The 22,825-nt window shown below is 51.8% G+C and overlaps 1 protein-coding gene across 1 annotated transcript in view; it reads left to right on the top strand.

Annotated features, from left to right (window-relative positions):
- Window positions 1–11,852: 11,852 nt before the first annotated feature.
- MYH7 (myosin heavy chain 7) overlaps window positions 11,853–22,825 on the top strand; it is a 22,324-nt gene continuing 11,351 nt past the window's right edge. Inside the window, exons 1-22 of the mRNA XM_053889267.1 lie at window positions 11,853–11,930; window positions 13,333–13,386; window positions 13,852–14,060; window positions 14,354–14,497; window positions 14,790–14,946; window positions 15,127–15,154; window positions 15,741–15,849; window positions 15,933–16,025; window positions 16,129–16,192; window positions 16,519–16,617; window positions 16,852–16,955; window positions 17,602–17,740; window positions 17,843–17,961; window positions 18,075–18,224; window positions 18,489–18,659; window positions 19,242–19,551; window positions 19,836–19,903; window positions 20,258–20,345; window positions 21,249–21,366; window positions 21,494–21,617; window positions 21,883–22,019; window positions 22,261–22,516. Coding sequence (XP_053745242.1) covers window positions 13,860–14,060; window positions 14,354–14,497; window positions 14,790–14,946; window positions 15,127–15,154; window positions 15,741–15,849; window positions 15,933–16,025; window positions 16,129–16,192; window positions 16,519–16,617; window positions 16,852–16,955; window positions 17,602–17,740; window positions 17,843–17,961; window positions 18,075–18,224; window positions 18,489–18,659; window positions 19,242–19,551; window positions 19,836–19,903; window positions 20,258–20,345; window positions 21,249–21,366; window positions 21,494–21,617; window positions 21,883–22,019; window positions 22,261–22,516 — 2,679 coding nt within the window. The 5' untranslated portion in view covers window positions 11,853–11,930; window positions 13,333–13,386; window positions 13,852–13,859. The remainder of the gene's footprint in view (window positions 11,931–13,332; window positions 13,387–13,851; window positions 14,061–14,353; window positions 14,498–14,789; window positions 14,947–15,126; window positions 15,155–15,740; window positions 15,850–15,932; window positions 16,026–16,128; window positions 16,193–16,518; window positions 16,618–16,851; window positions 16,956–17,601; window positions 17,741–17,842; window positions 17,962–18,074; window positions 18,225–18,488; window positions 18,660–19,241; window positions 19,552–19,835; window positions 19,904–20,257; window positions 20,346–21,248; window positions 21,367–21,493; window positions 21,618–21,882; window positions 22,020–22,260; window positions 22,517–22,825) is intronic.

The following is a 22,825-nucleotide window of genomic DNA, read 5'->3' as shown; positions in this document are numbered from 1 at the left end:
CTGACTTGCTCCCTTTGATTGGCCAGGGCATAGGGTGGGTGTTTGGGAAGTGGCAGAAAACAGAGACACTATTATTGACTCAGTTTGGGGTCTGCAGTGGGGCATGGGGGACCCATGGGAGCAGCACAGAGCAGGGTGAGAATAGAGAGTGGAGTATTTTAGATGCCTCTGGGCTTATGCTTTTGTGTCAGGAAAGCAGCCATCCACGCTGCACCAGCTGTCAGCTCAAGAGCTGCATCAGAGTCATCAGCTATATTAGGATCTTGGACAGAACTTTTGATTGACTTTTGGCTAAAGGCCACTTCAGAACTTCCACAACAAAGGACAGGTACAAATGTGACCTAAAGGATTAGTTACAAAGCCCCAAACAGAAAAAAATGACCAGATAAATTTTTGAGCATGAAAAATGAGACATTTCAGAATTGGCTTTGCTAAAGAAATGCTCAGACACTATCATGTCAATATCAGCGTTGTGGAAAAAGTCTTTTATGCAGATACAGACATTATAGCCTCTGCTATACTAGGATAATTTCCCATGACCTGAGAACCCACCATGTGCTTACTGTCACTTCTGCCCACAAGCAGGGTCTCTCTGTCCAAGTGACCCCTTCTCCCTCTCTGTCCAAGTGACCCCTTCTCCCAAGAGGATGATGTCCAAGGGGCAAAGAAGAGCCAAGGCAGAAAGACACTGTTTGTCAGCATCCTCTTAGATATACTTTTTTTAAAACATTTTATTTTTAAGTAATCTCTACACCCAACATGGGGCTCAAACTTACAACCCCGAGATCAAGAGTCATATGCTCCACCAACCGAGCCAGCCAGTACCCTCTCCTCTTAGATATCCTTTTTTGGCCTCCTTGAGTTATTAATTAATTAATTAATTAATTTAATATGAAATTTATTGTCAAATTGGTTTCCATACAACACCCAGTGCTCATCCCAACAGATGCCCTCCTCAATGCCCATCACCCACTTTCCCTCAGTTTATCCTCAGTTTTTAAGAGCCTCTTATGTTTTGGTTCCCTCCCTCTCTAACTTTTTTTTTCCTTCCCCTCCCCCATGGTCTTCTGTTAAGTTTCTCAGGATCCACATAAGAGTGAAAACATACGGTATCTGCCTTTCTCTGTATGACTTATTTCATTAGGCATAACACTCTCCAGTTCCATACATATTGCTACAAAAGGCATATTTCATTCTTTTCCTTGAGTTATTTTAAATTTCATTTTGGTTCATTTTTGAGAGATGATTACCGGTTAGCCCCTGGAGACTCTGTTAATCATTCAAATGCAAGTTACTTGAAGAGAGACCCCTAGAATCATTCATGGCTTGATAAGCCTCCAACAACTACCAACATTTAAATTTAAGTGTCCCAGTTTAAAAAAAAATCTCAATGTATATTTTATACATATACACAAAAGGGTCTGAATAGATACCCTCTAACTACTAATCATGGTTATCTTTGTGGAATGGGACCATGAATAGTGGAAGGGGCTTCACTTCTTTTGTGTTATAGAAGATTCATTGTTTGAATGTTCAAAGTCATGAGCATTACTTTTACAACTGGGAACAAAGGAGAGAAGGAAGAAGGGGAAAGGAGGGAGGAAAGAAGGAGACAGAAATTTGGAAGAGAGAAGAAAATACAGAAAGGCAAAAATACAAAGAAGGGGAGAGCAAGTAAGAAAGAAAGAAAGAAAGAAAGAGAAGGAAGGAAGAGGAGCTCCCTCCACCCTCTCCCTGAATAAGATCCAGGGAATCTCATCTATGTCCCTCATCCTCCAGGAGCAATTGGAGCCCTCATAGGAACAGAGAACAGCAGCTGTCCACCTTCTTTGGTACATTATTCATCAAGTATTTATTTGATTTCAATTTGTCAGAGTTGAAAGAGCTCAAGATAAAAATATACATAATAACTTTTGGTCATTTAAAATATCAAAATGGGGGGCGCCTGGCTTATTCAGCTGGTAGGGTAGAGTATACAACTCTTGATCTTGGGGTTGTAGGTTGTAGCCTACATTTCTACAATGGGTGTAGAAATTACTTAAAAAAATAAGGCCTTTAAAAATAAGTAAGAAGGAGTAAGTAAATACATAAATATAGATAAATAAAAATTAAAATAAAAAATTAAAATAAATAAATACAATAAGTGAATAAAAATAAATATTGAAACAATGAACTACATTTAGGGAGACTAGAGGTAAAGAGGCGGGAGAAGGGGAAAACATAAAAAGAACATACAGAGCAAGAAAGAAACAACAGGTTGGAATAAATAGCAACACACACCAGTCTGCTTAAAAACCCCAGGAGGCCACTACTCCTTGCTTAAGCTGTGATACCTGGTTCCCTAAAGGTTGGGCCAGAAAGGTAAACCTAGAAGCCCTTGTCTCCCTTTTTCCTCCAGAATGCCCACAGTGTGGGCCAGTGGCTGTGGATGTGGTTGCTTAAGACACAACTCTTTGTTCAGGATCCATCTCGAGCTTACCTTCCACGGAAGCCTCCCTTAATTGCCCTTTGCCCTGCAGCTCTGCCCTCAATGATGACACTCCTTCATTCCTGTAGTTATGTCCTCAATTTTTCAGTTATTTTGCATTTGTCAACTGTTGTCACTCTGGACCTGTGATCATGTTGGCCATGTGTTCATCGATCTGAAAATTCTTTGAGGACAAGGAGGCCTCTGACCTGTCTCTTGACCCCTTTCAGTGTCTAGGTGCTGCCTGGTCCACAAAGAGTATGCAGTGACCTTCCTGTCCCCTTCCCACCATCTCTCCATGCTCTTCTCCAGTGACACTGCCAGAAGCCAGAGGGACCACGGTTAGCAGATGACCATGCAGGCACGGCTGTCTAATTCTAGCCAAGGGCATGGGGGAAAGGACAGAGCCCAGGGACCTGTGGCCTGTTCTTTGAGAGGACACAGGGCTAATAATAGGAGGGGAGATTAGGGAGGGATTTGAATTGCATTGTTATCTCACAGGAATGGCCTTTGAGAGCCTTTTTCCAAGCTCTTCCAAGAGCGGCACCACCCCCTCCTCTGCCCTGTGTCTCTGAAGGAGTGCTCACCACCTTTCACCACTTCTTTCTCTCCTCTTTCCATCTGCTCTTCTCTGTTAACCCCCAACCGATCTCTCCCTACCCTGTCTGCCCAGCCCCAGGGCCTCTCCAGCCCGTCCTCATTCCTCATCCCTTTTCTGTCTCCTGCACTGATTTTCCTGACTTCTCTGCCTTGATCTGCTTCCTTCCACCGCTTCCCACAAAGTCCTTCCTACATAACCTTCCTGCCCACTTCTGTCTCCCTCTTGGCCCCCACCGCCGCACCCCCTCTCCTCCTCCCAGGTTCCCCACTGTCTTCAGCTTCAGGCACCAGACTTGCTTTCCAAGCTGGTGGCCTTTGTCTCCCCTTTCCCAACACATTTGAGCCAGTTTCTCCCTCTCCTGCCCCTGTCCCCTTGCTCTGCCCTCCCTCAAAGCTGAGCTGGACAAGTATAGGTAACAGAGATTGAGGTAGACTGATAGCCTCCATTCCCCACCAGACACCAAGCATTGGGACACCTCTGAGAACAAGACCTGGGACATGCAGGCCACAGGAGACACCTCCTTGAGGCCAGCCACAGCTATTTTTAGGAACCCAGTACCACAAAAAGGCCTTTTGCTTTGTTTCACACCACCCCCATGGAACTGCTCTTGGCAGCCAAGCTGTAATCTCAGAGACAGGGGGCCCAGGCACTGGGAAGCCAGGCTGGAGACTTTGCCCCCTGCCCTGGCTTCTCAGAGCCATGAGACTCTGCCCTTGGGGCAAGGTCATCTCCCCCCCACAACACACAGACACACAGCCACACTGCTCTGCCACTCTCTCTGCCACTCTTTCTGCATTCTTGGCCTATTCACTCCACAGCTGACCCTCCGATCTGCCGGCCCCACCCCCTACTCCTCCACTGCACCTCCTGGCCCGCCCCTCTCTCTCCAGCTCCCAAAGGACCCTTCACTGGCTCTTCCCCACTCCAAACAAACCAACTACTTCACCATCTTGCTTCCTCCCCCTCTTCTTGCTCAGAATGGTTCAGGCTGTTTTGATTTAGTAAATCCAAAGCCCTTTGATAAAGGTCCTTCCTTCCTTGCTGCAGGTGGGGAAGCTAAGCCCCCAGATTTGGTCCCTTCAGGGTGGAGAAGCCTGACCAGCTCTGTCTTTAGTCTCGTCTCTGGTCCAGAGGTGATCTGGCAGTCAGGCTGCCTGCTGCCCCTGAAAAGCTCCCTTGGGAGAAAACAGCAGCCAGCTCTCTGGGCTCCTCCTCCGTTCCAAATCAGACCCAGGGAGGTCCTTACCACCCGCCCCCAGGGCTGGAAGGTGAAAAGTGTGTATCTCTTTGTGTTCTTAATCAGTTTCTTTCTTTTTTTAAAAAAAATATTTTTTAAATGTTTATTTATTTTTGTGAGAAAGAGTGCAAGTCGGGGAGGAGCAGAGAGAGAAGGAGATAAAGAATCCGAAGCAGGCTCTGCTCAGAGCCCGACATGGGGCTCGAACCCATGAACTGTGAGATCATGACCTGAGCTGAAGTCAGATGCCTAACTGACTGAGGTGCCCCTCTTAATCAGTTTCTAATAGCTGTATGGACTTTGAGGCATGTGCAGCAAAGGACTGGAATTAAACCCCTGCTCACACACTCAGCGGCAGGAATGCTGCACAGGAGGTCAGCCTTCCACCTTGCATTCTCTTGGAACCCTAGCAAGAGCCGTGCTCCAAGAGACCAGCAGCTATCTCCTGGCCAGTTTGTGGGGCTGGGGTACATAGAGGCACCTGCATGGTCAAAGCAGCAACATCATCTTTTCAGGTAAAATAAAAATTCGGAGGCATTAGCAAGCAGAAGAATCCAATTCACAGGTGCCACTTGTGTTTCCAGAACACTCTCAAGGGTTACTCGCTGCCCTCCAGCCCTACTTTGTCCTCATAACCTGGAACACTGGAGGCCAAGACCCAAGAACTTTCTCGGGCAAGTTGGTGAGGGCCAGAGGATGATGGCGTGGCTGCCCCAGGCTCTGCTCTGAGCTCCCTACAAGCACATCTGGAGATGCGGGGGAACCGGCTGAGTCTTTTGCTTATGGCAGGAGGCACCCCAACTCTCCAGATATTCCCAAACCACCACTCAGTCTTCCAGAGAGACAGAGGCAGGAATAGGAAAACAGAACCAGAAAATGCAAAAGGGAATGGGAAACAAAATAAGGGCATCTCTTATTACCCCCTCTTCATGAGTTTGGGATTGCCCGATCTTAAAAACACAACAAACCATGTTACTTGACTCTCTTCCCTTCTGGTTGCTGTCTAATCTCTTTTACTTCACTGCCAAGCTCCTCAAATGCACGGTGGCCACCCACTGCCTTTACAGCCTGGCCACTCATCTTTTTCCTGATACTTCTCTGCAGCTTGCTCTGCCCTGTGACTCTGCTTAAGGTCCTTGCTCCAAAGTCACCCAAGTTCCTCCTCTGTCTCCCTGTCACTCAGTCTTTCTTTGGCATCTGACACTGTGGCCACCTGCTCCTCTTGAAACACATCTTCTGGCTTCTAGGAAACTTCTCTTTTTTTCTGTCTCCTTGGCTCTCCTTGGGTCACCTTCTCCCTTCTCTGTGAGCTTCTCTTCCTTCTCCCATATTTGCACTGCAAGTATCTCCTGGGGCTTTCCCTCTCGCCTGCAACCTCATGGCTTCTTCCCTGGGCCCCCTGAGGCAGTGGATCTCAGGCACCAGCCCTGTCAGCCCATCCCATCATTTCAACTTCCTACAAGGATGCAAAACGTCCTCTGTCCTCCAACAGCTGCCGCATGGTCACCTCTGACGCCCCCACACCAAACATTTTTGTCCTTTCTCCCATCTGCTGAAGAGCTCATCCCCATTGCTGCCACTCCCATCCTCGCCAACATTGTGCAGTCATGAGTCTTCCTTCCTTGTTTCCTGTGTCCAGTCTCCCAGCAAGGCATTTTATTTCTTCCTTAGAAACCCTTTCCAGCCTTGCCCCTTCCTCTTCATGTCTTCTGGCCCTGCCTTCCTCCCAGTCTTGACTGTTATTCTGTCCTACTCTGGGTCTCCCTGCCTTCAGCCTCTTCTCCCTTAAAGCACCCAATAATATCCTGCTCAGTTCCTCTAATTCTGCTGTCATGATGTCACAGTGACTGCCCCTGGTTCAGGGCTTTAATTATTTTTCATTGCCTCCAGGATATTGTCCATTTTGCTGGTTTGGGAAACATGGCAGTGTCAGTAGAAAGAACCTCAGAGCAAGAGAGACCTGGGTTTGAATCCCAGTGCCATACTTACTGTTGACCTTCAGCAGACATCTTGGCTTTAACCTTCAGCAAACATCTTGGCCTCTCTGAACCTTGTTGCTCAACCATAAAATTCAATTTAATTGGCAGGCAAGTGTAATACGTATAAAACACAGTGCATTGTGCCTGGCACAGGTTGGCATTCCACAAAACAAACAGCCATTTCCCCTCTTGTACAGTGTGCCCCCCCCCCCCACGAATCTCAAGACCCCTTCCCCATAGTCCAACAAGGCATATGTTCTCTGAGTCTTCATGACTTCACCATGCCATTTGTCTGCCATGCTTTCTGTCATGCTGTGATTCTCACCACCACCTATACCACATCCCCACTCCCAATGCTTCTCAAAGCCCTACCCTTCTTTCAAGCCCCAGTTTCAGGCCGTCACCTAGAAATCTTTGACAGTTTCAACCCTCACTGATCAAGAGCTTCTCTGCCCTTGGGTTGTTCTGGATCTGGGCCACACTGTGTAGCCCTGAACCATTCTCCCTTGGTTTCTGGTATGTTACCTGTGGCTTCCTGAGCTGATGGGAACACCTGTGAGTCAGAGGCCATGTATCCTTCTGTAGTCCCCACAAAGCCGGGTATTCATCAGGGTCAGCAAGGCATCTGATGAAATGACTGACTGGGACCCAGCTGGAGGGAAGGAAGGATGAAATAGGCTGAAAGCTGGGAGGGAGGCACTCCTGGCAATTTCACAAATACCAGTGCTTTGTCTTCAGACTGGCTGTAGAAAGTAGTTCAGACCCTGTCATAGGTGTGTGTGTGGATGTACGCTCACACATATGTGTGTGTGTATATGTGTGCAGGCATGTGTGTTTGTGTGCATTCATCTGCATGCACAGTGGTGGGTAGAGGTGGAAAGATAGACGATGGGCCCAGGGAGGCCTGCTTAGGGAAGTAGGGCCTCTGACAGAGAGAATGAAGTAGAGAACCCCTTCTCCCTTTGGGAAGGGGGACAGCTAATTACTCAGCCTGTTGGCTCCTCTCTGAGCAATTACCATCTGCTCCTAGTAAATTGCATGGTCTGTCCGTATCTTGGGCTGATTCAGGCCTGAAAGCTACAGGATAACTGTGACCAGAGCAGAGGTCCTTGGGTGGAGCAGGGGCCTATGCTGGGTCCCCAGCTGGGGCCCAACATAAAGAGACCAGTGTAGGGCTCCAGGTCTAGACACCAAAGTGTCCGTCCAGCAGGCAACTCCGGGATGCTGTTTCTTGGTTTGCCTAATTATTTCACATCGCAATACCTTGGCCATTCGCTTTCCATGAGTTTCTAGCCCCCCTGTATCCTAAGTCTGGCTCTGGCTAAGGGGTGATTGGGATTTCTGAAGGAACCCAGGTCAGCCCCATCTCTGAGGGCCTCAGTTTAATCTGCCTCCCTTCCACAACCCAGTTCTCAGATCCTAGAGCCAGCCCAGCTCCACCAGGTAGTGGGATCTCTAAGATCCTCAGCCAGGGCGCACACAGAACAATCTAGATGACAGTTGTCTGGAATGGCCAAGCAGCCTCCACCTGGGGGGGGCCTCTGTTCCCATCAAGTGTCCCTGGTCAATACCGCCACTTAGATGGGTGACTCCTGGTGGGCCTCAGTTCAGCATGTTGGCCTGCCATGAGGGCAAGTCCATGAGCAGCAGTCAGGCACTGCTGCCTCTCCTGGCCCCAAGGCTGGACTATAGGCCTAGACTGAGCCTAGGACAGCTTGAACACTTGGGCCTCCTGGTCACAATGTTCCCTGATCATGGTGTGGCAGCTATGATTTGGGTAGAAGAGACCACAGGATTGCTGGATCTTTGATCCACCCTGGCCTGGACCATCCCTCACACCAAATTGACTTAGTGGGGCTAAGAGAGATGTGGGGCAAAGAACCTATGGCAAGGTAACCAGTCCTACCACCTGGCAGCCAGGTCTATGTTCCTAACAGTAAAAACTGCCACTTCACGAGGGTCTACTATGTATCTGGGCTATGCTGGGCCCTTTACCTATGCAAACCCTATATTAGAACTTAATATTCCTGGAAGGGATGGTCACATTTCCCATGTTACAGATGATAAAACTGACTCAGAGAGGTTCTGTGACTGACATTGAATACACAGCTGGAAAATGGCACTTTTCCATTTTCCAACTTTTCCATTGGGTTTCAAAGTGGATCTTTGTGACTGACCCCAAAGGTCACCAGGCTGCTCCTTGCATGCCCTCTGAGGCCTCCAGCCTTGCATCTAAATTGGCCATGCCCCACAAAGCCTCCCTTTTGGTGAGGCTACAAACACTCTCTGAAGGCAAGACCCACCTTCTCAAGTACCCCAAACTAAAGAGGGCCAGACCCAGTCACTGCCTTCTCCCCACTTCTCTTTCCAGTTGTCCACTGTCTATCAGAAAGTGGAGACTCTGGAGTACAGAGTGGGGGCAGGGTGCAGAGGGGTACAAAAGATTTTGGAGCTAGCAAGAAGACAAAAGAATGACAAGAAGGAACAGCTGTTTGTAAAGGGAAACCTGAGACAGGCACAAAGCTCAGGCCCTAATTCCAGGCTCTCGTGGAGCCAGGGTAGGGGGCCCCCAAGGTCAGAGATTCTAGGGGTGGGCAGATAGGAGCACTTGGCCCCACTCTGGGGTGGGTCCCTTCTCCCAGGCACTCATACAACTGGTGCCTCATTCCTCTCCCTGGGCCAAGCCCCCTGCCTCTTCCTATCCCCCTCTGCTCCCATCTTTGGGGTTGGGGCCTCCTTTCTAATTTCCCTCTTTCCATACTGAGGTCCACTCTAACCTGGCCTAGTGCACCCCCTCCTTCCCCATTCCTGGAGTAATTTTAGCAACTTTTCCTCTGAACTCCTGCTGGCATGTCACAGCAAATGGCCCCTGTTTGGGCCTGACACTTGATCAGGGTGGTGACAGAGCTCAGACAAAGCAGGCACCATGCCGGGGAGGGGAGGGCAGGGCAGAGCAGGGGAGACAGATCACCTTCCTTTCTCTCCAGGCCTTATTTGGTCTACCTTGGTGAAGCCACCCTCCCTCTAGCCCCCTCTTTATTTATAGCATTTTGCTCTGCTCGCCTTTGTCTTGTCTGCTCTCACTCTGTAGTACACTCTGAACTCTCCCCACCCACCCCCACATGGTGGGGCCCCCGGCCCCTCACTCTCCCCACCAGGAATGTGCATGTGAGCAAAGGCGCTGGCTAGGAGCTGAGGCCCAGATTCCATTTCTACAAACAGTTGAATAGAGCTGCCAAGAGGAAGGGTCTTTGTTTTGGTCACCCCTTAGATCCTTATTGATGAGAACAATGCCACATTAGGCACTCAGTAAATACTTGCTGAGTGAAGGAATTAGCAAAGCTGCTGCTCAGTCTTCAGACAGTAGCTAGTGGAAGGCAGAGAATCATAATAGAGCCAAGGGCAGGTGATGGAGGGCTGGCGAGTGAGTGGGGGGTCTTTAAAGACATCAGACCCTCCAATCTGTCTCCCAATCGTGGGGACATCAGGCAGAGCCTCTGCCTAGCAGCAGAGAGATAAGTTCCAGTCTGCAATGGAGTGCTCGAACAGAGTAATGCTGTAACACCAGTAGGTCAGTGCCCTCACAAGCCCCAAAGGGGGAAACAAAGTTTAATTTACTATACGTAGAAAAGGTTTCCCAACTCCACAGCCAAGACGGTTGGCCCACAGTGAAGACACCGACTTTGAAATGGCTCGCCATCCTTTGGGCATCTCAGTTGCCTGCATGTGTGCTCGGTTGCCTGCATCTGCAGCTTTGAACTTGGGAAGCTGCAAGGGGAGGATAAAAAGAGATCTTGCCCTTTGTCACCAAACCCTGAGGTCTCTAGCAGCGGGCCTAATTCCTCGGCACCTGGGAGGGCCTGGTCCAGACCCACAGAGTTTGTTCCACCAGGTCTGTTAGCAGCAGAGCCCGCGTGGGCCGCCGCTGCAGCAGCTGTGGACTTCGGCACTGCGCAGCTGCACGGCATCGCCGCAGCCCCTGCTGCTTTCGTGATGTAACTCCCCTTGCCCGCACCCTCCCCCACCCCACGGCTGTTCAATGCCCACAGACTGTGCCTTGGTTACCAAGCAGCCCCCACGGGGGCCCCCACCTGGGTTTGCCCTTCCCTGCTGTGCCTACTCCACCTTCAAAATGTACCTGTTCTGCACTGCGCCCCCCCACTCCCCCCCCCCCCCCCCCCCCCCCCCCCCCCCCCCCCCCCCCCCGCCATCCCCCAGGCCTGCTGCTCTCCTCCCAGGCTGACAGCTAATCAGATAGATTAATCCGCATGCGCTGAAGAGCTGTGCTTGGGAAAGGGGGGGGGGGGTGCATTTCAAAGCAAACCACACAGTGGTTGCCTGGACACGGAGCCAGTGAAGCTTGCACACGAGGTGGCTAGAAGAGGGTGGCATTAACTACGTTCTGTGCTCATGGGCTGAGCTTCAGGCCTCTTTCCTCACCTACTTTATGGCTGCTTCTGAGGCCTTCAGGAAAAGGGGGACATTTTTCCTGTCCTTCTGCCCCACTTGCCAGAACACCAGTCTCACCGGCTCTGGAGATAGATCACTCCACAGAACACAAGAGGATAGGTGGGCCACACAGCAGGTGTCTTGGTCAGGGGTCTCCTAGCTGAGAGAAGCTGTATTATCTCTGGCACCAAGAGTGTCTGACTCTGGGCTAGAGCGTTCAGCTGAAGGCTGAGCTAAGAAAATGAGTCAGGCAGGGGGCTCCACGAGGACCATCAGGCAGCAGCCAGGTCTGCCCTCTGAGCACAGTGGGTCCTTGCCTGGTTGGACTTCTAGCCCTCCCTCCACGGGCTGGCCTCCATCCCCCATCTGCTCAGCTCCCTCCACCCCCTTGAGTCTTACTGCCCCGACTAGCTGCATGACCTTAAAGAAGGCACTTCCCGTCTCCATAAAATGAAGGACTAACGAATGGCCTGCTTGGCTCTGAGGTTCAGTGACCTCAACACATTGCCTGGCTGGTCCAGGGAAATCAGTGCCCAACCCAGCGTCCCCATCTCTAAGCTCCCTGGTCATTCCACTTGGCTTGGAAACCTTCTGCCAGCTGCCCCAGTCTAGCCCCCTCCCAGGGGCCATGCCCCCAACTCTGCCATACCCCTCTGCTATTGACACTCAGCCCCTTCCCGTCTCACTGTTGGATGCAGGACCCAGGCCTGGAAGCAGAGAGGACACTATGCAAGTGGGGCTGGGCCAGCGGAGGAGGTAGGGCAGGAGGGGCAGCAGTGTCAGAGGCCAGGAGAGCCCTGGGGGAGGGCCAGGGCCCTGCCTGCCTGAGGTCATGGTGGTCTGACCAGTCCCCTCTCCTGCCAGCTATGGAATGTGAAGCCTGGCCTGGGAGATATTTTGGCTGCACTTTGAGCCATCCCCGCCCCCTGGAACTCAGACCCTGTACACTCCATGCCATAACAATGACGACCACTTCCAATTGTTTCCTAGCTGGGGGGGGTGGGGGTGGGGAGAGCACTTTGGGGAAAGGGGGGGAGCCTGGGGGAAATGCTTCTAGTGACAACAGCCCTTTCTAAATCCGGCTAGGGACTGGGTGCAGGTGGGGGTGGGGGTGCCTGCTGCCTGATATATACAGCCCCTGACCAGGTCAAGCTCCACGGCTCTCCCCTGTGCTCTGTCTTTCCTTGCTGCTCTCAGGTAGGAGCGCCAAGCAGGAGGCCTTCCTCTGGGATAAGGGGGCCCCAGTTTCAGGAAGGGGCTCCTCTAGGAACAGCAAGCTGCATGCAGGGCTTCATGCAGAGTACAGGTCTGATCATTGAGCACACATGTGCAGGTCTAAACATGAGTGTAGGTGCCCTGGGAGTGGGAGGGCTCATGTGTTGGGAGTGTGTGTGGATGTCTATATATGAACATATGGGACCAGAATGCATTATGCATTAGAGGTGTGCGCGCGTGCGTGTGTGTGTGTGTGTGTGTGTGTGTGTGTGCGTGCGTGTTTTGTGTACAAGCATGCAGTCTCAATGCATGGTGAGGGAGGGTATGTACCTTACTGCCTAATTAAGATACAAAAATGTCAAGTGGGAGACATGTTTATGATCACGCCTGAGGATAGCTGGTCCATTTGAGGGGAGGGAGAAGAGGATGGCAGAGAAGAATTACTTAGGAAGTACATATGCTTCAAAGCTAGTTCTACGGTGTCCGTAATGAGCGACTACGTATATCCATGCACGTGGAGGTGCTTGTGTGCACATTCAGAAGTCGAGACTGCTACAGCATGTGTACACCCTGCAAAAGGAGCTCACAGGCGTGTGGTGTGCCTGACCCAAGTGTTTGTATACTTGAGAATGTACAGTGATATGGACTTATTTATACTGGACAAATACTTAACATGCGTGTCTGTTGCCCAGGCATGATGGCACAGTGGGAGGGATGTGTGTGCCAAGGTAGAGGAAGGAAACGTGTCTGTATGAGGCATGTGTGTGAGCAGCAGGCATATGTGTTCATCAGAGGACATATGGAGAGCTTTTGGCTGTGTGATGGGTGTGCCTATGAGAGGATGCCCACAAGGGTCTCCTCTCTGAGAGGGTCTACCAAGACTGACAATCAAGTGGGAACGGAATGGAAGAGAACTAGATTTAGTCATGAGACATGGGCTAAAGGCCTGGCTCCACCACTAAATAGTTGTTGTGTGTTCTTGGACAAGAAAGCCTCTTAACCTTGCTTTCTTCATCTGTAGAACAGGGTGAAGACTGAGTAAGAGAGTGTGCATAAAAATGCTTTGTAGACTGTAAAGGACTGAACATATGCGAGCATTAGTTGTTTCTCAGGTGGCTCAAAGAAGGCAAGTTTCACTAGATGAGTATAGGCAAGGGAAAGACCATCTCCAGGTGGGAGGAGGATGAATGGACATCAGGAAACTGTCAGAACTATTGCCCAGGAGAAAGGGCAACAGTGTTTAGAAAGCCAGACAGAGGACAGGACCAGAGAAGCTGGCCACCACTCCCCACCTGTTTGCAGACCTAGGGGAGGGGCAGGTGCTGAGGGGCAGAGCCAGAGAGCAGCAGGGAGTTGGCCCTGACACAGCCTTCCTTCTTTCCAGGTCCCCTGCAGGCTTGAGCCCCTTTCATCTAGTACACACATTCGAGAAACCAAGGTAAGGAAAGCAGAAGATGGAGTGTGGGGGAATCTGGGAAGATTGGCCATGACAGCCCCAAAGCCAGGCATGGGACTCTGTTTCTGCCTTGTCTTGGGGAGTATGTCTTGGTAACCAAGAGCTCCTTGCCTGTGACTAGAGAGGAGGTGCCAAGGAGGGACAAGGATAAGAGATGGATGGAGTTAACTTTCTGCTCCCATGAGAAGCCCAGAACGCTCCTCCCTCCTCTAGGAGAGCCCCAAGCTGAACAAAAGTTAGCCTCCCTTTCTGCCTGACAGGTTTGCTAGGCTATTACATGGTTGAGGGATAAGCTCAGGGAACCAGGGACTCACAGTGACCCCCCTGACTCATGAGTACGGTGCTAGGCTCTGGGGCTCCCACTGAAACAGAGAACCCAGGGAAGGGAGTGGAGGGTGGGCGGACAGGAGGGCCGCCAGCATCTTCTCCAGCTCCCACCCACTGCAGGCACAGCCATGGTGGATGCGGAGATGGCCGCCTTTGGGGCCGCCGCCCCCTTCCTGCGAAAGTCAGAGAAGGAGCGGCTGGAAGCCCAGACCCGACCTTTTGACCTCAAGAAGGATGTCTTCGTGCCTGATGACAAAGAGGAGTTCGTCAAGGCCAAAATTCTGTCTCGAGAGGGTGGCAAAGTCACTGCTGAGACTGAGCATGGCAAGGTGGGCAGCAGGGCTGGTATGAGTGGCCCTCCTGGACTCCTCCCATAGCTGGGGTACACAGAGAGGGTTGCCACCAGGACCCACCCCATGCAGACCTGAGGACAGTCCGATTTCCCCTTCCTCTGGGCAGGGCTCCACACCTGCCAAATAGCCCTTCTCCTTCCCAACATCCCGTCTGTCTTCTCTATGATCACCGGTGCTTCTCTCTTGAAAACCACTGTCCTAGAACTCACCTGACTCCTTTCTGGGAGGAGGGAGGGCTGACCGTACGGCCTGCATGTGGACTGTTGCAGACAGTGACCGTGAAGGAGGACCAGGTGATGCAGCAGAACCCACCCAAGTTTGACAAGATCGAGGACATGGCCATGCTGACCTTCCTGCACGAACCTGCCGTGCTCTACAACCTCAAGGAGCGCTATGCCTCTTGGATGATCTACGTGAGTGCGCCCTCCAGGACATCCTCTGAATCTAGTAGCTTCCTGGTCTGCACAGGCCTGCCTCCTGGAACCCCAGGTTTCTGTTCTTTGTGTGCAGCCATTACAGCACTCTATCTGGGCCCCTGCCTCCCTGGTTCAGTTCTAATACCCCCCCAGGCTGGGATTACTCAGATTTAGTGCTTTCATAGATTTTCCTTTCTCCTCTTCCCCTCCTGGAATGGTTCTCTAACTCTGAAATCTGCCATCCTCCCCTCTTCATCACCAAAAACTCAACCCTCCTTTTCTACCCTAGACCTACTCGGGCCTCTTCTGTGTCACCGTCAATCCCTACAAGTGGCTGCCGGTATACAATGCAGAGGTGGTGGCTGCCTACCGGGGCAAGAAGAGGAGCGAGGCACCGCCCCACATCTTCTCCATCTCTGACAACGCCTATCAGTACATGCTGACAGGTGACAGGCCTTGACTGGAGGGTTTTCTGGAGAACCCCATGGGAGGGAATGGGCTTATTGGTTTGGGCCACTGGGAGATGCCTGGAGAGAGGCAAGGAGGTGGGGTGGTAGGGTGGGTGGATGCCAGGCAAAAGCATCCTGTGTGGCTCCTGATTTTTCCTCCCCACTTTCTTCCAACAGACAGAGAAAACCAGTCCATCCTGATCACGTGAGTGTACCTCCTACCCTGGTCCCTTCCAGAACCTCCCTGACCCCAGCCCCCATCAGGGACCTCAGATCCCATCAAGGACCCGCCATTCTCTTTTCCCTCTACCTTCATGCCAGCTCTTCTTTCTCCAGTGACCTTTACCCTTGCCTTTGCTCGCCTGCTTCCTTTCTGCTTCCCACTCCTGTGGTAGTTTTCCTCTCTCCTTCCCTTCACTCTCTCTCCTCCAACTCATGGCTCTCTTATCCATAAGCCCAGAGTCACCTCCACACTTTCTTTCATCTTTCCCCATTCTGCCACGCCCACCGCCCCCCATTCTTTTCTAAAATGGCCGATGCCCATTGCCTCATGTTGACCTTGCCTAGCTAAGACCAGCAAACCCGGCATTTTCCTGTCATCCTTCCTGGTGCTCTCCCTGACACCATGTGTGTCGGAGTACAGCTGTGTGCTTGGGATGCACGTTACCCGGAAGCTCCTGCTTCAGGGCTCCCACTGTCGACTAGGACCAGACATTCTCTCCTGACTTGAGGCCTGTTTGTCTCAAGCGGTGTCTGTTCATTGCCTAATGAGCCCCTGCCTCTCCCGACAGTGGGGAATCTGGGGCAGGAAAGACTGTCAACACCAAGAGGGTCATCCAGTATTTCGCTGTTATTGCCGCCATTGGGGATCGCAGCAAGAAGGAGCAGACCCCAGGGAAGGTAGGCCTGTTGTCCTCCACGGGCCTGCACTGCAAAAAGGGAAGGGGAGACCTCTCACCAGCCATCCTTCCTGACCTCTGCAGGGCACTCTGGAGGACCAGATCATCCAGGCCAATCCTGCCCTGGAGGCCTTTGGCAATGCCAAGACAGTCCGGAATGACAACTCCTCCCGCTTTGTGAGTGGTCCCTGACCTTGGGTTTGGGACTTGGGCTGGTGAAGGGATGGTGTCAAACATGAGCCTGGCCTCCACTCGTCACCACTCTCCTCCATCTCTCTAGGGGAAATTCATTCGAATCCATTTTGGGGCGACCGGAAAGTTGGCGTCTGCAGACATAGAGACCTGTGAGTGCCATGCATCTGCTAGGACTCAGCTTGAGCTCACCCTCATTCTAAGTCATCATGATCCCAACCTGTCTCTCTCCTCTCTCTGTCTGTCTGCCTTTCTGTCTCTGTCTCTTTTGTGTTTCTAGGTCTATATATTTCTCTCTCTCTGAGACTCCCTCTGGTCTTTCTCCACCTCTCTCTCTGCATGTCTGTATGGGACCCTCTCTCTCTTTGTCTCTCCCTTTCCCTCTGCCTTTTGCTTGCTATGCTTATCATTCATTTCCCTCTATTTCCTTGCACTTAAATCCCAACATTTCTCTTTTTTCTCCGATTACTGTTCACAGACCTTCTGGAAAAATCCAGAGTTATTTTCCAGTTGAGAGCGGAGAGAGACTATCACATTTTCTACCAAATCCTGTCTAACAAAAAGCCCGAGCTGCTGGGTGAGTCAGAGCTACCAACCGAGACCAACTATCTCCATGGCAACCTGGTCCCCTCTGCTTGAGGCTGCTTGCTAGCATGCCCTGGGTTTATGGCACTGCTGGATTCAGTTCTGTGGGATGTGGGACCACATTAAGCCTTGTCATGTGCTTTCCTGCAAGTCCTGTGCTGTGGTAGGCAGCCCCAGCGAGAGCCAGGGGGTTGTGCCTCATCCTAACCACATCTTTTCTTCCCAGACATGCTGCTGATCACCAACAACCCCTATGATTATGCATTCATCTCCCAAGGAGAGACCACGGTGGCCTCCATTGATGACGCTGAAGAGCTCATGGCCACTGATGTAAGTGTGTGAGAACCTGGTTGAGAGGTGAGGGGACAGGCAGTGAGGGGTAAATGAGGCCAGTTCAATGGCTCAGTAGGAGAGCTGAGACACTGTCTATCTCTTATTCAAAGTGGTATGGCCCTCCCCATGGGGCAGAACAAGCCTTATGACCACTATGTGTTGGGAAATAGGTGTGATGAGACAGTGGTGGCCAGTATTTGATGTTCAAGCAAAAAGGGCTGAACACCATGAGACAGAGAAGCAGACAAGACAAGAAGCAAGGCATCACCCAGGGAAGAGGGGTAGGTCATGCAGTCACCATGGGGCTGGGGCAGGCTGTTAGGTGAAGACCAGAGATAGGTATAAATGGTTCCAGCAGGGAAGCAAGTATAGGGCCCAGATGAAGGACAAAAGTAGAAATCATGAGTGGGTAAACAGGGCAGCTCCAGAGGACAGTTGTGACCACAGATGCCAGATCTGGGGCAGTATGCACACCATCTTGCTCTTGTACTGCCCATCTTGGTGTTGGAGTTTCCTACCGGGTATGGGAGTATCAGAAGCCACAAGGATTCAGGAAAGAAGCTCTGTCTCCAACTGAAGCAGGATCTCATTTACGTACCATACTTCCTATTCCGGGGTCCACCAATATGGGATTTGCCTACAGAATGCCTTTGATGTGCTGGGCTTCACCTCAGAGGAGAAGAACTCCATGTACAAGCTGACGGGTGCCATCATGCACTTTGGAAACATGAAGTTCAAACAGAAGCAGCGAGAGGAGCAGGCTGAGCCAGACGGCACTGAAGGTAGGAGTCTGGATGCTGGAGGGCAGCTGTGGAGTCACTGAGGGCCACATCTGTAGAGGAGTCAACCCTTTACCAACTTGGCTGCCTACCCTCTCCTTTCAGAGGCTGACAAATCTGCCTACCTCATGGGGCTCAACTCAGCTGACCTGCTCAAGGGGCTGTGCCACCCTCGAGTGAAAGTGGGCAATGAATATGTCACCAAGGGGCAGAATGTCCAGCAGGTGGGTCATCTTTAGGAGATAAATGGGGAGGGTGCTGGAATGCTGCACTGGGGGCTTTGGAATTCACTGTCCCCACTAACTCTGCTCATCTGGGTCTCTCCCTTACCTTCCAGGTGGCATATGCCACCGGGGCACTGGCCAAGGCAGTGTACGAGAAGATGTTCAACTGGATGGTGACACGGATCAATGCCACCCTGGAGACCAAGCAGCCACGCCAATACTTCATAGGGGTCCTGGACATCGCCGGCTTCGAGATCTTTGATGTGAGTTGGGGGAGCCTGGGTGTGGGGGAACAGTAACTCACTCATTCGCACCTGTGACCATCATGGCCAGGAGTGGGAAAGGTGGTGGGGCTCAGCGGTGATAAACACATCATCCTGTCTTCCAGTGGGGGCTCCCTCTCCCTGGCCTGACAGAGGAGGGGTCCGGCCACACTCCTAACTGGGCTGGGGCACAGGCCTGGGCTGACCCCACTGTCCTCTCAGACCTCTGCCTGCCTGACCCGCTCCACCCCTGCCCCCCCGCAGTTCAACAGCTTTGAGCAGCTGTGCATCAACTTCACCAACGAGAAGCTGCAGCAGTTCTTCAACCACCACATGTTCGTGCTGGAGCAGGAGGAGTACAAGAAGGAAGGCATCGAGTGGGAGTTCATCGACTTTGGCATGGACCTGCAGGCCTGCATCGACCTCATTGAGAAGGTGCTGCCTCCACCTGCTGCCTAAACTACCCACTCACGCCCTACATGAATGCCCCAGACAAAATGGAAGCCCCTCTCTCTGCTGGGGAACATGATCTCGATCCCAAGCCCTAGTTTCCAGAGTCCTGTGTTGTCCTGACCACCCAGGACAGGATGGCACAGGAGAGCCGAGGTCCCAGGGGCTTGAGAATGGACACAGGGAGGACAGGCAGCTCCAGGAAAGCCTCTCATATCAGTATGTTTAAAAGCCCTGGTTTAACCTGGTTTGAGCACAGGGCAGGGAAAAACAATGTATCTGTTTTCAACCCCAACATCTTAGGGATCTGGGCAATGCAGTGGTGTGTAAAGCACCTAGAGTATCCACATTCCCAGACTTTCACAAAAGTCCCTCTGAAATCACACAAAATCTTCCACCTTGGGAAAGCTTGAACAGGTGCAAGTTTGTAAATAACTGTACTGAAAGCTAAACCTGATACCTTAACACCCAAAAGAGGCATCACCATAAACAAATATTGACCTTAGAGTAGGATCCATCTGCATCTGCATGAAGCATGCTCAACGATGTTTTTCCCTCGACCCTCAGCCCATGGGCATCATGTCCATCCTGGAGGAGGAATGCATGTTCCCCAAGGCCACTGATATGACCTTCAAGGCCAAGCTGTTTGACAACCACCTGGGCAAGTCCAACAACTTCCAGAAGCCACGCAACATTAAGGGGAAGCCGGAAGCCCACTTCTCCCTGATCCATTACGCCGGCACCGTGGACTACAACATCCTGGGCTGGCTGCAGAAGAACAAAGACCCACTCAACGAGACGGTGGTGGCCTTGTACCAGAAGTCCTCCCTCAAGATGCTCAGTAACCTGTTTGCCAACTATGCGGGTGCTGATGCACGTAAGTAGAGACTGGGGCTCTGGGGACTATAAAGCAGCGTTTCTGACCTGGTTCTGAGACAGGTTCATTGCACATTCCACCACTTTTGTGTCAGGTTTGCCCCCAAGGGGTACAGGATCAGTGAGATAGAATGGGGGTGGAGAGGCAGAGGCCCCCATAGTGAAGACCCTCACCTGGTGGCCAAATGCCTGCAAAGACATAAAGAGAGCCTGTGATTGTCCACCCCCCAACTCTGGCCTCCCACATGCCCACTCAAGCCCCTTTCCTTGACTCTCCTTCCACAGCTGTTGATAAAGGCAAAGGCAAAGCCAAGAAAGGCTCATCCTTTCAGACTGTGTCAGCTCTGCACAGGGTGAGTCTGTGAGCCCAGCCCCCACCCAGCTAGGTTCCCCAGCACCCACCAGCCCTGCTCCTTCCTGCCTTTCCATCCCTGACTCCCCTGTCTCCTCCTTCCCTTGTGACCCCTTTCCTTCTTTGTCTTTCTTTTTCTCCATTCTCTCTCCCTTTGTGGGCTGCCCTCTCCTCTCTTCTTCTCCCATCTCAATATCTCCCTTTCCCTCTGGTCTCAGGCTGTCCCCTCCTCCATGTCCTCCCCAACATTTCTTCATTCTCTCTGTCTTTCTTTCCCTTCCCTCCTCTCCTCTCCCTTCCCTACATCCCTCTCCTTCACCTGCATTACTTTTCCCTCCTGCACTTTGGGCCACAGGAAAATCTGAACAAGCTGATGACCAACTTGCGCTCTACACATCCCCACTTCGTGCGTTGCATCATTCCCAATGAGACAAAGTCTCCAGGTGAGCCCCAGAACTTGCCACTGCTGGCCACATGCCCCAGGCCCCAGGGACAGGGCTTCCTAAGCCATCTCCTAATCCCCCACAATGGTGGTTTCCAAATGACACTCTCCTCCCATCCCCTATGAGATAGTAGACTACTCCCACCCACCCCCATTTCCTTGCATTTGCAGTGTGATTCGGGGGCCATGTAATGCACTTAAATGGGCATCGCCTCATGTCATGCAGCCCTCCAGTGAGACATTTAGAGATTGTTCACCCTTTTTTGACTGATTAGGAGTTGGAGTCTCAGGGGCCTGGATTCAAGGCTTGGCTAACTCTGCTCTGGTCAGCTTAGTGACCTTGGTGAAGTCCCTTAAACTCTCTGGGTTTAACTCCTCTGGGATTAATTTCTTCTCTAGAAAATGGGATATATTTGCCCTGGCTACCACCTATGATAATAAACACAATATAAAATACAGAATGCGAAAGTCTTTTGGTTACTCTTAAGAGTATAGCTAGGAAGGGGCGCCTGGTTAAGCAGCCGGCTAAGCATCTGACTTCGGCTCAGGTCATGATCTTGCGGTCTGTGAGTTGGAGCCCCACATCAGGCTCTGTGCTGACAGCTCAGAGCCTGGAGCCTGCTTCAGATTCTGTGTCTCCTTCTCTCTCTGCCCCTCTCCTGCTTACACTCTGTCTTTCTCTCTCTCTCTCAAAAATAAACAAAACATTAAAAAAAATTTTTGTTAATAAAAAAAAGAGTATAGCTACGAACAAAATGAAAAAAAAAAAAAGGACCACTTTCCATTATTAAATGACTTGCTAAGGTTACGGACTAGTGAGTGACAGAGCGAGGATCAGAGCCCAGAACTTTTGGCTTGGTCCAGTACTCTCCCTACACCTTCCTCCCCCCATCTCCTGCTGCAGGAGTGATAGACAACCCCCTGGTCATGCACCAGCTGCGCTGTAACGGTGTGCTGGAGGGCATCCGCATCTGCAGGAAGGGCTTCCCCAACCGCATCCTCTACGGGGACTTCAGGCAGAGGTGGGTACAAGGTCTCCCAGAGCTCAGGAAACAGGGGGAGCCTGGGCAGTCCACAGGTGGCCCTGAATACTGTGGGCAGAGCAGGTCAGTACAGAACGTGGGTGACTCTGGGCACCTCCTTCTCCAGGTATCGCATCCTGAATCCAGCGGCCATCCCCGAGGGCCAATTCATTGACAGCAGGAAAGGGGCAGAGAAGCTGCTGGGCTCCCTAGACATTGACCACAATCAGTACAAGTTTGGCCATACCAAGGTAAGGGAAGGGAGGAGACAAGGTGGTTACAGAAAGACTTCTCTCGTCCTTTGGCTTCTCACCTCGTACCTCCTTCCCTTTGACCAATCATCTTAGGACCATCTCTGAAAGGCATGCTTCCTTCCCTGTGAACCCTCCAGCACCACCCCCATCCCAGCTCTAGCTGCCATTGACCTCTTCCCTCCAGTTCTTTCCTAGGGTGTCACCCTCCTTAAAATAACCCTCTCTTCTTTCCCCTCCTGGCCCATCCACCCCTCACCCACAGGTGTTCTTCAAGGCTGGGCTACTGGGGCTGCTGGAGGAGATGCGTGACGAGAGGCTGAGCCGCATCATCACCCGCATCCAGGCCCAGTCCCGGGGTGTGCTCTCCAGAATGGAGTACAAGAAGCTGCTGGAGCGCAGGTGAGAGCTTCAGAAGGAGGCTCCTGACCATCTAAGGCCAGGCTGGTTCAGGGGCAGTGTCAGGAGAAAGCTCACTGAAATTTCAAGCAAGCAGACCAGCAGGAAGGGCTCCTACAGACCCAGGGTGGGCTTCACGGCCAGAGCGGCATAGAGGAAGGAAGGGCCATTACTTAGGAGTCAGGGCCTTAGGACAGGAAGGAGAGAGGGGACTCTCTCACCACCCCTTGCTGGGCCCCTGCAGAGACTCCCTGCTGATAATCCAGTGGAACATTCGGGCCTTCATGGGGGTCAAGAACTGGCCCTGGATGAAGCTCTACTTCAAGATCAAGCCACTGCTGAAGAGTGCAGAGACAGAGAAGGAGATGGCCACCATGAAGGAGGAGTTTGCACGCATCAAAGAGGCGCTGGAGAAGTCAGAGGCTCGCCGCAAGGAACTGGAGGAGAAGATGGTGTCCCTGCTGCAGGAGAAGAATGACCTCCAGCTCCAAGTGCAGGCGGTGAGGCTCCTGGGCCTTTGCTAGCTTGCCTGCCCTGCTCAGCCAACATCTCCCACACACCCTGTACTTCCCCGCCTGGGGCTCACCTTCTCCTCTCATAGGCACAGGATTCTAGGGTCAATACTTCAAACACCTCCAAGGAGGTCCCTCCAGAGAATGAATGGGAAGGGGAAAAGAACTACCTTTTAAAAACAGACTTTCCACCTGGATTCAGCCTGGATCCACAGCGTAATAATTTTGTGACCCTGAGAAAACCACATGTTATCTTTGAGTCTCAATGACCTCATCTCTGGACGGGGGATAAAGCTG

The sequence above is a fragment of the Panthera pardus genome, unplaced genomic scaffold (assembly GCF_024362965.1).
Source record: "Panthera pardus isolate Hobbes unplaced genomic scaffold, ASM2436296v1 HiC_scaffold_24, whole genome shotgun sequence".
NCBI lineage: Eukaryota > Metazoa > Chordata > Mammalia > Carnivora > Felidae > Panthera > Panthera pardus.
Note: the sequence above shows the minus strand (reverse complement) of the source record. Positions and strands in the feature narration are given on the sequence as shown.